Source organism: Cloeon dipterum, chromosome 3, assembly GCF_949628265.1.
Source record: "Cloeon dipterum chromosome 3, ieCloDipt1.1, whole genome shotgun sequence".
Classification (NCBI taxonomy): Eukaryota; Metazoa; Arthropoda; class Insecta; order Ephemeroptera; family Baetidae; genus Cloeon; species Cloeon dipterum.
The window spans coordinates 11,042,687-11,057,866 of NC_088788.1; the positions used below are offsets into that span (position 1 = coordinate 11,042,687).

At 41.0% G+C, this 15,180-nt stretch overlaps 1 protein-coding gene across 8 annotated transcripts in view; it reads right to left on the minus strand.

Annotated features, from left to right (window-relative positions):
• The window catches only part of promL (prominin-like), a 38,012-nt gene that overhangs the window by 2,509 nt on the left and 20,323 nt on the right, over positions 1 to 15,180 (minus strand). For 2 of the 8 annotated variants that reach the window (XM_065482049.1, XM_065482055.1), the window contains exons 3-18: positions 6,401 to 6,680; positions 6,228 to 6,348; positions 6,040 to 6,106; positions 5,813 to 5,977; positions 5,637 to 5,755; positions 5,297 to 5,320; positions 4,939 to 5,104; positions 4,592 to 4,877; positions 4,324 to 4,539; positions 3,635 to 4,181; positions 3,352 to 3,510; positions 3,170 to 3,288; positions 2,778 to 2,822; positions 2,007 to 2,222; positions 972 to 1,070; positions 357 to 420 (exon numbers count right to left, since the gene is read on the minus strand). In XM_065482049.1, the coding sequence (XP_065338121.1) occupies positions 357 to 420; positions 972 to 1,070; positions 2,007 to 2,222; positions 2,778 to 2,822; positions 3,170 to 3,288; positions 3,352 to 3,510; positions 3,635 to 4,181; positions 4,324 to 4,539; positions 4,592 to 4,877; positions 4,939 to 5,104; positions 5,297 to 5,320; positions 5,637 to 5,755; positions 5,813 to 5,977; positions 6,040 to 6,106; positions 6,228 to 6,348; positions 6,401 to 6,680 (2,693 nt within the window). The remainder of the gene's footprint in view (positions 1 to 356; positions 421 to 971; positions 1,071 to 2,006; positions 2,223 to 2,777; positions 2,823 to 3,169; positions 3,289 to 3,351; positions 3,511 to 3,634; positions 4,182 to 4,323; positions 4,540 to 4,591; positions 4,878 to 4,938; positions 5,105 to 5,296; positions 5,321 to 5,636; positions 5,756 to 5,812; positions 5,978 to 6,039; positions 6,107 to 6,227; positions 6,349 to 6,400; positions 6,681 to 15,180) is intronic. The other 6 variants (XM_065482051.1, XM_065482056.1, XM_065482053.1 and 3 more) reach the window with 5 other exon arrangements.

Sequence of the window (15,180 nt, forward strand, 5' to 3'; positions counted from 1 at the left end):
GCAGCACTCTGGCTCGGCTACGGTTTCAGAACAAAGCGACTTACTTATTGCCAATGATAAATTGGAAAAAAGCGAGTAGGATCCATGAGAGAAAAACACTTACAAGCTGTTTTTGCTTTGCATAATATGATGGATTGCAACACTGAAAATATATATATATATTTGCAACTAGCGCTGAGAAAGGGATGAAGCATGCTTGCAACTCATGATCAAAATGTAATCCAGTCCAGAATGAATGGGTGGTTCTGTGTATGATGTATGAGGAGGGGCTGAAGAAGCTAATTAAACAGGGACACTGCTCTTCTCATCTCTCAACCATCTCCAAAACGGACAACAAGATTGACAAGAAATCTTACTCTGGTGTGTGGGATGGGAGGCTGATGCCCGTCAGGGGGCAGTCGGGCGCTCGCCACCGCAACACTGGGCATACACACGCAAGTCAGTCATAAATAATGTTTTTTTATGTTCAAACCAGAAGATTTTGGGAAACATTTGTGTTTGTATATCTCATTTACAGGGCACACATCACAGCAATTATAGCAGCAGCGAGCCACACAGCAAGTCACAAACAACTGTTTATAGTCGAGTGGCTAATATAGTGACTGTCCAGTAATATGACAATGATCTCAAAACTGGCAGGCGTTTCTAAAGTTGGGAGCCCTCTAGTGGAAAGCGAGCTCTATTTATATGTATAAAAATCAATCAGTTTGTACAGAAATCAAGGAGGGGACTAAAACAGACTGTGAACATCGTCACAACGAATCCATACAGAAATAATAAGAAACTGGGGACCGATTGCACCACTGCTAATAATCCAAGCACCATCAATGGCGTAGTTTGTCGAGCAAAAGTCACTGGCCCAAGTTTAGTTTGATCTCGATCTAAATTTCAGGACTTATGCTCCACAACTGCCATACAAACATTTGCACGGAAATTTTTATAGAAGAGACTGAAATGGATACAATTCTTACCCTGGACCAGGATAGTAGTATGGCGGTGGGCGCTCGTACTCAGCACCAGGCGGTGGGCTGCGGTAGTGGGGAGGGCCTCCAGCTGGGAAGTCCCAATGCCTGAAAAATATACGTTTGTGTTATTTTCATTCCCACACACTGGATAGACTGGCAGCTACCATTAATGTCAAACTGATTTATTAAACGCCTTTCCTAAATAAGGATGAGATTGTTATTTCAAACTTTTTGATGAACTAGTACTAAGCAAATAATGCTTTATTAGAACAAGAAAATATTATAATTGATTCTGATCTAAATATAAAAAATACATACAACTATAAAGTCATTAATTAAAAATTCTCTATGGACGACAAGAGTGAATAATATGAAAGGAAAATTTCACGAACTGGACAGCGGCTGTTGCAGCCCCTTGGGCCTACATTATAGCCTGCAAAAAATAATTACTGCAGCACATTGTTCCCTTACAAGGAAAGTGCATCTTAACCGAAAATTATATGTTGTGTCAATAGTATTAATTTCGTAAAAGATAACAACATGCCAAAAAGGATATAGTTCCCGTTACTTAAGGATCGCTTTAAGAAATTTCAAACAGCAATAACTTCTTGAAAAGTGGTTGGATTTCATTTAACTACATTTTTGGAATCTGCTCAGCGAGACAAATTGACTGATGGAAAAGATAGAGATTTTTATAAAATTTTCCGACAAAAAATTGATCTGTTAAAATCGCTTGTAGTCTTGCAGTAGAGTTTTAATATTTCTTAAAACCATTCTTTATTTTTACTAATAATTTTGCGGGTGGAAAAACTTCCTATTTAATACAAGTCAATAATTATCCCAGTAAATTAGGGGGATATTTTTTTAGAATAGGATAAAAAAATCGAAATTTTCATCAGCATTCAGAATTTGTTAAGATTTTAGCTCTAGCACTCATTGCGTTAAACTAAATCCAAATTATGGTTTAAAACGACAAAATCACGTTTCATTAATTTTTTGAGATGCGTTTTTACTTATAATAATCTATTGTATCGCACATACTTTGGAGTGGCAGCAGTGTCTCTGTATCTGGATCCCTCTCCGGTCATCGGCCTGCGCCCTCGTCCACTGGGTCCATGGCCAGCTCCAGAGCTGCCAACGCCGCCGCCACTGTAATCCCCATCGTATCCATTCTGGTTGTCATATGACTCTTGGAGGGCCTGCTGGCCCCCCATGCTGCGATGGTGACCCCCTCCTCCGTATTTCTTGTCATGAACGCTGCACAAGCCATTCCATAATTTTAACATGCTGTGTCATTCAGGTCCATGTTTTCGCTCAGAATTGGCAATGAGTACAGGGGAAAATAAAGAGAAAAAGAAGGCTAATGTATGAGATAGCGAGAAGGATACTTTGGAGGAAGATTTTTTTTACCAGAAAAGTTTAATTTAGGAGAGCGAAAATATAGAGAATTTGCACAGCTGTGACCAATGAGACCAATAAATAAGGTTTAATTTCTAAATTTAGTTTTTTTGTTGTTTTTATGCCAATTGAGAAATGACTGTATTGAAGCGGCTGATTTTAATTTACTCAGCACCAGCGTCTATTTTACCGACTAAGGTTTTAATGCAGCACCCACATTTTTTCTTTTCAAAGGAGGGATTCTCATCGACTGTTTTTTTTCAATACGGATTTTTTAGGGCACAAACAAAACCGTGTGGTGAATCAAACACAAAATTAATGTGCATGCGGAGGCATAACAGAAATCAAGGGACTCAGCGGTTTGAGAAAAGAAAAAAATGGATGCACTTAGAAACAGGCTGAACAAAAACTTACTTCAGTGGAATGTTATCTCGATCACCGTATGCATCATACATGTCACTGCAAACAGACGGTACTTGTGTTACTGCAGGCAACAACCTACCTTGTACTGTGTTGTGTGTTTGTGAACATTATTTTAAGTTTAAGGATGCAACTAAATACAAATTTATAATTCTTCTGAAGTACATTGCCTCGTCTTTTTTAAAATTCAAAGAATGTGAAAAATAACGAAACCCTGCTCCTGAATCATATTAAGCATGACAAATTGTACAAAACAATGATATTAAAGCTATGATCAAGTAGTTTGGACGCTCAAGTTATTGTGATAGATAACAACATTCATTATTAGTGTAACATGGAACAGGTGAGAAGCATTCTAAAATTTCAGCAGCAGATTTGCAACTTACGTGTCCAGCGGGCCCAAGTATGTGTTGCTCTTGCTGTACAAGCTGGCCAGAATCACGCACACGACAATGCATGGCAAAAAGAGAGCCAGACACCAGCCAATGCTCACCCAGTAACCATTCTGCAAAACAAAAGAAACGATCAAATGAGTTAACTGCGCGAGCACAATTTGAAGCATCCTTACGAAAGGATTCACTATTTTGCTGCACATTGATATCACAGTAGCATTGTACGCTTGACTAATTGGCCAGCACTTTCCAATGGAGTTCTTGGTCATCGACACTACCCTCAAGTAGTAGTTTTCGATGTGCTTCATGAACTCGTCCACGAATATTTGAGCAAGCTGAAACAGGAGACAATTGTGGGTGGTTATTTTGTTTTTAGCGGCTAATTCTTAAGCAAAAAATTCACATACTATCTGGTTTTTGTTCATTATTGTTAATACTGATCAAGAAAGTGTAGCTTACCTTGACAACTTCATCAGGTCCATGTTGCTGTAGGTATTCCTGCGCGTCGTCAACTTCCCTGAGCAGCTGGTCGATGGCCTGTCGCAAGCTGGTGTAGTTGAACTTCAGATCTTCCTGAAGGTTGTTTGTGCTCTCCCTCAAGCGTTTGGACAGGTCAATCATCTTATCTAGCACGTTGACCTGGAAGCCTTCGATGTACATGACATCATTCCTGAGTTCGTAGTAAACAGTGTCTTCTGGCCTCAGTTTCTTGGTGGTCTCGTTTATTACAAGGATGAGTTTGTTCAAGTCGATTGATGCGATTTGATTTTCTACTAGATCAATGTAGGACGTGAAGTTGAGATCGGAGAGTGAGGAAGACGCTAATTCAAGCAGGCGAGTTTTAGCTTCATCAGTCAGAATGGTAACGTCATTGCTGATCTTGATTTGCTTCTGCATTTCAGCCATTTCATCTGCGATTCCGAACTTGAACTGTGATACTTGGGAGACGTTCATCATGGCTTCAAGACTCAGAACTTTATAAATGCTTTCATTTCGGTGGCACGAGCTGGAATAGAGAGCGAAAATGTCCATAAATAGCGTTTAATTTGAGGCAAATTTAATTGCTTTGTCGTGGCAGAATGATTTTATCTTCTTAACTAGAACTCGCGCAAAATGTAGCATAAATAAATCAAATAATTTTTAAGTACCTGATCATGTGGGTAACGTTGATTCCTGCAGTGGTGCTCTTTGGGTCCCGGTCCATGTTTTTCACAAGGTCGTTAACCAAGGACATGACCTGGTTGTTGGGAGTAGGGTCCTTCAGAGATTCACAGACAGTCTTTTCAGCGACAACACCGAGCAGAAGGTGGATGACCGCAACCGCAGCCAGGCCGATCGTGAACAGGAACATCAGATAAACCGCTCTGAAAATGTTTAAATTAACCTCAGCCTGAAACTTCAGCAAAAAAAACTTACGCCATCAGGTATCTGCCTCCAGTGCCCTTGTTGCAGCAGTAGTCATCGGTTCCATACATCAGATCCACCTTCTTGCCGCAGAAGCCATAGAAGAGGCCAAAAGTGAGGCAGATGAGGATGAGCAGCAGGAGACTGCTGACCGTCGTGTCCACGTAGTACCTGTAGATAGCATACTCCTTGATGTAGTCCTCGCCCCGGTCGATCTTGCCGATGGCATTTTGAGGGATCTGCTGGCTGTTTTCAATAGCTCTATTGATCTTGAGAGCCGTGTCTTCGCATGCTTTTCCTGGGAGGGACGAAAACGTTGTGAATTCAGCAAGAAAAACAAGAATCGGGAAATAAGTTACCAGCTTTTTGAATGGACTGCTTGATGCGAGGGATGGTGGTGTTTACTTCGTGCTGGATTCTGAACTGAATGTCATCAAAGGCTCTCTTGCCCTTCATGACCTCATTGCCAATGTTGGAGTCGATCTCAAATGCAAGTTTTTGGTAGTTGGCAGAGAGATTGGAAAGCTGCGGCAACGATTCAATTAGAGATATGACATTGACAAGAATGAATTTTCAAGCAAAAATCTGTCCTATCCTAGAAATGAATGATTGCTAGTTGAAAAGGCATGCAACGCGAAAAAAATACAGCGCATCCCACTCCATGCAAAACATGCAAGAATTGATTCCTGTGTAACAACTTGAGAGATAAGTAAGTACCTTTGGCACATATTTGTCCAACAACTATAGGCATGGAAAAAAGTATTATTAGATTAGTAAACGATGCACGGACTGAGCAGAACCTATGAGTTATTCTTGAATTTTGGGAGTCAACAATTTTTTACTGTGGATACTAGGGTTTAAACCCTCCCAACAACAGATTAATATTCAGGAGTATTATGGGATCAGGGGAAATGGGCAAAACAAATGTATTTTTAACCTAAAAAGGTATTAATTGACCAAAACCAGCTTAGAAATCTCACCAGGTGACAGTAGATTAAATCCCATTACCAAAGCGTGGTTAAAAATTTAAAATCGCATCATTTTAAGGTTTACTTACTTTGCTAAAATCAGATTTTGCGGAGACTCCATAGATTTTGAACTGAGTTAGGGCATCTCGGCAAGGTTGTTGGCACTTTTCAATCCTGCTCTTCAGCTTCTCTTTGATTTCCGTCATACCTGCACAAAAAGAGGTTTAAGGAACAGGACTTACAGATATCAAAACGAAAGACTCACCAGCATTGAGCTGCAGACCAAAGCGCTGAAGTTCTTGAGATATTTTGCTAATGTCTGAGAGATCACCCTTGATTTTAGTCAGACCTGTAGCGATTGCGGTCAGATTATTGAGTGCGACCGCTTTTGAGACTTCTGCTAATTTATCCTTGACAATTTGGCCACTAGCTGTGAATAGAAAATTTTGTTTTACAAAACAAGCTTGAGGTGTTTTAAGGCAGCAAACATACCTTCAAGAATTTCATTTAAGACAGTCTGCAACTCTCTGTAGTTTGTGACAAGTAATGTGTTTACTTCCTAAAATTTACAAAAATCATTAATATATATCTTTAAGAAATAAATTAAGTGTTAAGTGTTACAACCTAATATGTATTTCAAAAATTAAAATTCATGTCAAATAAAAAAAGCATAATTTTACCTCTTTGGTGTTTGACATGTAGAGCTCCACATCGCCGAGCCCCGTCCGAGCATTGTCGGGCAACTCATGCACGCCGTCGTCCATGTACTGATTGGTGACAAACGCGCACACCACGCCGAACCTGCAAAAGATCGACATCAGAACGGACAGGTGGCAACAAGCGGAAGACTCACAGAATGATAGTAGCGAACGTGGCGAGGATGATGCCCAGGAAGGCTCGCTTGCAGGGATCGTGTTTCTTATCATAGGCGTGCGACCTGGCTCCGCACTTGCCCGAGCAGCGACAGCAACAGAAGAGGAAGCCGGCGCAGGGCATCACCACGCCGAAAAGCAGGGTGCCCATCGCCAGCATCAACGGACCGGCGTAGTGGAGCACCACCTTGTGCCAGTCAGTCACAAGTTTGGACTGGATTTCGTCCACGTCCAAGCGGCCCTGCTTCACGGTTAAGAAACCTGCAACAGACAAATTCCGGATTTAAATTTGTTAAAATTTGGGAGACAAATTTACTAGAAATAAAATACTGAGCGACATCGAGGCAATTTCTTGTCTCTTTTTAATTGGTTTTAGTTTCATCGCTGGAGTATTGTTCGAACAGATCGATAAGCTGGACGAAATTTGAGGCAGCGATTAATTGTTGCGTGCTCGTCGGTCATATGGCCGGAAACTGGCAATTTGCGAGCCGCTACGCTGCGTCCTTATCAGTGCGTTTTTTACACCGGAAAATCAATTTTTAGTTTCTGCGTGCGGGGGTTTTCTGTAGTGCTACTTTGAACCACTTTGGTTTAATATAAACCACAAAACCCGATCTGCTTGTTTGCATCCTGTTTGCATTGACGCCAATGGGTAATTCCCAGAAGTGCAACTAACAATACATGATGCGGAGTGCAGATACTACGTAATTAATTTGGCTAGTAAGCAACTTCAAAAATGCATCTCTATTTTTCAGAATCTTGTACATTGCTGAGCGATAGAAAAAAAATCTGATCTCTTCCCTTCCATGCAGTGCCATAAGGAAAGTAGGCCAATACCGTCTTACAAAGACACTCGTTGTTGTCAAGTTAAGAATGCAATTTAAAAGTTAGCTTGAAACCGTGGCAAATTTTCCTAAATTCTAGAACAAAACAAGAACTAAATTTGCGCAAGTAATGAAAAAGCATATTTTTTAAATCATTTCTAGAAATTCATAATAAAGGAGTAAATTATTTAAATCAAATACATAAAATAAATTGGTGATGATGGAATCTGGAAAATATTGTTCGTTAAAAGCATTTTATTTTTCCTGTTAGCGTTCCGTGTGCATTTGACGCGCACAAAAATGACCACTGTCGAGTGTGACTCACTCGCTCGCTCGCCGTAGCGGTTCTGAAAATCTAACTGTTATATCAGCACGGCGGGACTGACGGATGCGAGAAAAGGAAAGCCTAATTGGACACACATTTTCTGACAGAACGTAAGAAAATCGTGAAAGACGTCGGCTCATCAGCAAAGCTTATTAAACGAAGGGCAAATTTAACGCTTGGTTTATCACGTACGTTGTTAGAAAAAAAGAGAGCATCATCTCAGTTACTATGGACCGAGGCAGAAGAGTGTTTCAAAGCGTGAGGGAGCCAAGTTGTAAAATCGGCAGAAGAGATGGCACGCCAGCTGAGGCATTACTTGTGTTTGTGACACCTGACAAATGCAGACACCGCAGCAGGAAGGAGCAGCGAGTAATGAATACGAACACAAGATGTGGTTTAAGTTTAGAGGAACGGCAGCCCACTGCGGTTTGAGAGTGTTTCCCCATTTTTGGAGGTAAAGTGTGGTTTCAGTTCGGAAACAAGAAATGTGCCATGCATAGAGACAAAAATTTAGATAACAAATTTATTTGTAGTAAAAATTTTAACGAAATCGAAATTATTTTAAAAGCATAGCTTCCCATTTTTGCATTCACTTTTCATAAATATTATAATATTTCACAGATGGAAACCCAATCAAAAAATGCTTCAAAAGATTTTTTACCTTCCCACGTTATCAGCCAAAAAAAACTACAATTAGCTAAAACACATTAAATTTTCACTTCCCCTTTTTAGTAGATTAGACTGACAAGAGATAACTGTAACTAGACACTTTTTCCTTTCCATAGCGACGCAAATTGCACGAGACTATTTTTCGAACTGCTCGAGTGAATCACGTTGCACAGAAAAATAAATTGTGCCGTTTCACCGTTTGCCATACAAACTTTTATTCTACGAGAGAGCTAAAAATAACTTCGTCGACGCGTCTATATGGGCGGATAAATTTTCTGAATTACAGCGAAAAGCTCACTCGGCAGACGACGCGAGAAAAGGATCGTTTCTGCCTCTTGGTCACGCACGAACCCTAATCGATAGGAGAGCAAGAGCCGGCGAACCTGCGAGCGCACCACTTGCCGTGCACTCGGCGTGGTGAAACGACACCGCAAACCCTTTCCCTGTCATTCATCGCACTCGATGGGAACGGCGGCAAAAGCGGCAAGTGAGAAAGAACCTTTCGTACGTTGAGCAAGTGAATTGGTAGTCGTTACAATTATCATACGATTCATACCCAAAAGTTTTGGTTTCAGTTGGCGGTTATTATTGGCTAAGAAGGAACCATTCAACTAGTCATACAAAAATTGTATTTAGTTGTATTTTCAGTACTGTGAATGCATTTGCCAGTAGAATATTTAGGAATGAAAACAGTACAAAAATTGGGTTACTTTAATTTTATTAACTTTGTCTACAGTCAAACCGCCACTAGGTAATAAATCCCATAAAACGATTAAACCTTCAAGATTGGGTTTTTAATGGTTCAAGTTCAATAAAAAAGTTCGTTTGTAAATACTTCTTGAAAATAGAGCACTAGAGATAACATTTAATAGATCTTCGGTGTACTATGAATCAAAATTACATATTTAGGTGTTTCCTGAAGGGTTTTGTGTCCCTATTTCATTGCACTGCGATTCTATACAACACCACCGTCCTTAGTCACAGGCGGGCCAGATTCTAATGAATAATCCAGCACTAGACGAATTAATCTGATTTTCCCGCAGGCGCAGCCAAGCGAGACGAGAGAGCAGTCGGGAGAAGAAAGGGTTGAAATGCCGCATGGGCCACGTGACCTGGTTTGGTGAATGCGGGTATCTCATTGCGGCAGATAAAGTTACATTCACCCCCAGGCCGGAAATGGTACCGCGTGAGAGGAGCAGACTGCACGCGTAGGTAGCCAGGCTGCATTCACTTTAGTCGAACTGAGGCGCGACACACTGAGGAGCGTGTTGTGCGGCCGCAGATGCTGCGAGCGAGAGGGAAAGTCACCCACCGCGCCGGCTGCTGCGGGGTGGCATTCCTCTGTCATTGCTCCGACAAGTTAAAGATGCTGAGAGCATGTCGAGGCTTTCAAGTTTGCGGATATGTTGTTCCGTGGCCAGAGTCAAGACTGACTTGACATGGAAACATTGAAGCGCAACTCGGCGGCACGATGTGAAAACTTCCAAATATTTGCGTGGGAGTGATGGAAACATTCTGTAGGTCTATCTTATTTCAAATTTCGTGGCACTATTACATGGCTCAGATTATTTTTCTTGTGAATGTCACAGATTTTAAATCCAAATATCATACAGAAGTGCGTAGCAATATTTGAAGAGGGTCTTACAAGATAAAAGAAAAAACTTTTTACAGCTAACTAAAATAGAATAAATGTCATGCTTTTCAAACAGTGACTGGATATCACATGCGACCACGTTCTTAAAAAAAGTGATGCGGCTCTTCCTAATGCTATAGTGCTGACATTTCCATTTGAGTTTTATATAACGACCCCTCAAGCTTGAGGTTAGGGATGAAGCTAAATCCGATTACGGTCGCGACGGCCAACGAACTCTTTTTATTGCTGAAGCCGCAGAAAAACTCACACGCACATGTATGTACGCTAAATTGACGCGGACAAAATAAGCTGGGTGTGAGATTTGCAGGCATCGTTGCAGATGGCACCCAGATGACACTGAGAGTTGGGGGTCTTTAAGCATGAGCAGGCATGCGTGATTTTCATTGAGTGGAACCTTGTGCATCATTCAATGGTTGAGCTCAAATTACTCTTCACGGCAGGAAAAAAATCGAGAAATAATTCCTTTCAAGGTATAGGACTCTGGTGATTGCTTTCGATATTTTCCTTTCACTATATATAGCGAGAAATTTGGAGCTTTTGGGGAGAGTGCACGTCCTTTGATGATTGAAGCTTCTAAGAGCATCGATCAACGAAAGTGGAAATCATTCGGATAACAATAACCTTTCACATTTTCTCTTACATTTTGTTTTATCCTTGAAACTAGACAGGTTTAAAATTGAAAACAATGCTTGCTTTTTCATGTTTATCACGGGTCACGCAAAATATAATTCAGATTACAAATTTGAATGATAATTACAAGTTGTTATCAGTATTTAATTTTCAAATCTGGAAATTTGACAGGATAAGCCTCGACTGGTGTAAAACAGTTTGCACGATTGTAGAGGTTGCCAACGATTTATCTTCCTTTTTAACGTTACGTGAGAGTTTTAATATTTTTTTTTTTAATTTCCATAAGAATGGAGCCTGATGGATTTTTAACGCTGCTTGACATATTCAAGTCCCAATTAAATGCAGATTTTATAAATCATTACAGCTCTGGTAAAGATTTTTGGATAGAAACGATTCTTGTTGTAGAAGCTAAAGTCTATATCGAAATGGAGAACTAGAATGAGGCTGACCAAGGCGGTCTGAGTCAACCGCGGGCCACAAGGGTGTAGCCAGTCTAGGCCTATTGAGAGGCGCAGAAACTTATAATACCGCAACTTATACACTCACGCGGGCATTCAGTTCTATAAATTCTCTGCTAATGAAAAGGTAATCAAATGTCAGGGTTTCAAATGAAGGCCAATTTCACAAACTCGGATACAATTGCTGTGGCAACCAGCTGAGAATGAATGAAACCATAGTCTCGTTCCGGAGCGACGCCGAGCGAATCAAAGCGTAAAACAATAACAAAAATAAAATACGCTTTTTTTCTTTCAGATCCGGCCGCGTCGCTCGTTCGTCTTTTTCCCCTTTTCCCACAGACCTGAGACAATGCCTTTCTTTGGCCAGGTCATTCGCCGACTCCGTTTATATCACCTTCCACGAACAGCCATTCTTCCTGCTCTTGTGTGGAGAAGAAAGCCGTCGCTCCGTATGTGGGCAAAAATGACAAATTGCGCGTCTCATCGCAAACCAGCTGGACGGGAAGACTCGCAGCAGCTGCGCGTAATCATATTCCCGTTTCCGAATCGCCACCCCACCAGCTGCTTATCTTATCACACTATTTATTTCCGCATAATGCTGTTGGCCCAGCCGGCGCTCATCTGCACGCCAAGTGCTTTTTTTGCAAGCTTAATTAGCGCCGGCGGTGAATTGCACGTGCTTGTTTATAATCAGATAGAGAGACACGCTTGCTTAACAAAAGCGAGCTAATTTTGCCGTCACCTGACAATTAACAGTTTCGCAAATTATATGCTAAAACTGCCGAATATTATCAGATGGGGATGGTAACTAATTGTAGGCTTGAAGTAAAGAAGAACCTGCAGTGAAGGTTAAATAGATTTGTCTCTTGGATTTAAAAGAGTTAAACGAATTAGTCTGCCGTTTCGACTAAAGCTGATTAAGTTGTGGTGGCCAGCAAAACCCATTGCCGAAGCCGCAGAAAGATGCACGCACGTGTACTCTTAAATTGACACGCAAATATGTGTTTGTTGGTAGCGAAAACTCGGGAGGAACATAAATGGCACACATGAGTGAGCACCACTAGGATGCTGCTTCGACGCTTTATGGGTCAATATAATTTATCAATTTATATCCGTAATGAGAAGAACACTGGTACGGTGTTCAAGATGGATTCAGTGGATAGATCATAACAGGAAAATCGTGAGTTAAAAGAAATCAGTACAATTTTAGGCAACACATTTTTCAATACCTTTCTTTGAAAAAGAATATGGTTTAACTCTAAAAAAAGATGGCACAAAATTTACTATAAACTAGTGTTCATTAGAAACCCAAATTTATCCAGAGCGTGTGATTTTTTTAAGTTTTACTAGAAAAAATCTGTCCAGTAAAGCAATAGATCAAACGCCAGCAAGGGCAAGTGCTATAAACAGACCGAAACTGCCAGAGAAGAAAGAAACGCAGGACAGACATAATGGGTTCACCCATAACTTTTACGACTCCATGGCATACCAGAAATTATAATATCTCAGCCAGAATCCACAATTCCTCCACGAATCACGCGTCGTCCTCGCCAGGAATACATATCGTCCACCGTGCTGCATAAATTGCGGCAATTTGAATAAATCCACGACACGAAAAAATCTCCATATCGTTGCCTTAACTGCTCACACGCGCCCTTTTCCGAAAATAGTCTGCCTCCGCTCTTTATTGCCGAGGAAATCGACATTCAGGGAGGACTTGAAAAGCAGCTCGTTGTTTGCCTTTCGCCGTCATGACCAATTCAACAATAATACTGACGCAGCCTGACCCCAGGCAGCAGGCAGCTCATTCGTGTGCTTGCTCCACATTCGACGGCTCGGCTGGCTCTTGGCAACGGCGGTGCAGCCAGCCAGCTCTATCACCGCCTGCCTGCCCATAATGTATCCTCTTTGCTTTGCTTTGTCGGGCCTGCTGTTTTTTGTTTCAACTGCAGCGTGGTGCTCGCCCGCCTGCCCGCTTTTCTGACGCCACGAGCAGGAGGAAGAGCAAGAGCTAGCTGCATTGGCACGTCGATAATCAACTGCTGCCGCTTCGCGGATTTTCAATTGAGCACTATATTAGCCGATAATGCTCTCCGCTCTCAATGTGAAAGTGGAAAGGGCGCTTCTGATAATAAAGTCACGACTTTTTGTCTGGTGCTGGAGAAATGAATGATTAACAAATAAACGTTTGGCTGGCAATAAAAATTTGTTTTTTCGCTGTGTCATAGCAAGGTCGAAACCTGTTTGAATATTTTGAATTTTTCCGACGGCACCGTCACCATTATTTTATTTCGTTTTGTCTGTATCGACATGAGTTATTTTCAAAACAACTAAGCCTTTCGAATGTCATGTCAGAGAGTAAGTGCGTCAACCAAAATGCGACCCCTTTAGCGCGAGATCAATAACTCGGAAGTCGGTGCGAAAACGGTGTCACTCCGCAGAATAATAAAGCCGCAGCAGTGCGCCGAGATTCGAGTCGTGCTGGGAAAAGATGCTGTGGAGCAGTAAAACACAATCGTCAGATAGCCTCGCCCGAAACAAATCACCGGCAAACTCGCGCCATAAAAGGGTAATAATATACATCCGCACGCAGCAAATTGCTTCGTCGATTTTTTTAGAAAAAAATCACAGTTAAACGACCAACCTCTTGCACGTGACTTGTCAGAGTGAGGCTTTAGGCAGAGCCAAATAAAATTACGAAGCAAAGTCGTGAATTCAACACGCGTTGAGCAAAAAATTGAAATGGTGGGATGTCTAAAAATCAATTTTATCGTGCTTACGAGTTAAAATTTGCAGTCTATTGACACCGCTGCTTGCAAAGTTCAACAGTTGCGGGAAACCTTACGTTGCGTTACTTCGGCAAAATAAGTACTGCGAGTAGCTGGAGAAACACTGGCGGCATTTCTCACTCTTTCCCAGTGCTTATTATAAGGTCACCGCTTTTCTTATTGCATACGGCCCGACCGACATTCCGAGAGCAACGTGACCGACAAGCAGCGCACAAGACACGTCTTATATCATGTGCACCCCAGGAGCCTGCTTCGAGATGGTATATATAAAGCGAGCCTATACGATAAATTTGTTAACTCATTCAATTATCCGACACCCGCAGGCCCTTGCATTAAATTACTGGCTCCTGAGTGGAAATCGAAAGATGTTAAAACCGTGCATGACTGCAACGTCTTAGCAGGTGTATCAAATCAACTTGAATTCAGGCGTAAAAATAACGTTGAATTAATTTGTGTCGGGGTATTTATCAAACAAAATTGGTTCAATACGACTTGTAGTAGGTTCTCGGGTATATTAACCAGAAGTGTCGGACTCCATATATCTTGTATTTTATTGACTTAGATAATAACATATGTTTTGAAAATTATTGTGTGACCACTTAAGCCCATTAACCAAAGTACTTGTGAGTTAGATAAAATCTGTTCTTTAATATTTCCTTAGCAAAAATTCATGTAAAGTTTAAACATTTTTTCATACATAAAATCAGCGGGAGAGAATGAAGCGTGTGATTTAATAAAATATTAGAAATAACCAAAAGTACAAAAATCACCCCAACCTATTGAAGCTAATATCTTGCCTTCTGTTAGCTCAAATTCAATCAAACAAACACAATTAAACTCAGGATCATAAGTTCTAGCGAATGCAGCAATAAAAAATCGGCAAACTATTTTTTCTCATTTAAATAATTAAATTTATTAATGTCTTAATTTGATATTCACATTGCAAAATATACCAAGGGAAAGAAGTGAATTTTCTCTATTTTTTAAGTTTTTTCAAGATTAGTCAACGTTCGTCAAATTTGAATTAAAAATATTTAATCAACAAAATATAACGCGCGCGACAGCAAAAATGCCCAGAGCCTGGAAAGATAATTTTATTCGAAAAGTGGCTGAGCAGGTGAGCGAGCGAGCGGCCTATTGTCTCTTTTTGAAAGCCTCGCTTCGACCCTCCCCTTCTCATTCAACCCTGGCCCAACACATGTGTGCTCTGCCTCAATTTTTCACGGTCAGCTCCCTGATAAATAAACAGGCGATTTCTCCTGAACGACAACGGCACCCCCTAGATTTTTTTCAGATAACTTTTAACTCCAATAAATACAAGGGAAGACTGGAACTTATGCAGCAGTTAACCCCAAAATGCAGCTCTGGTTGCATAAGTTAAATTCTATTTGTTGCACCCCAGTTAACGAATC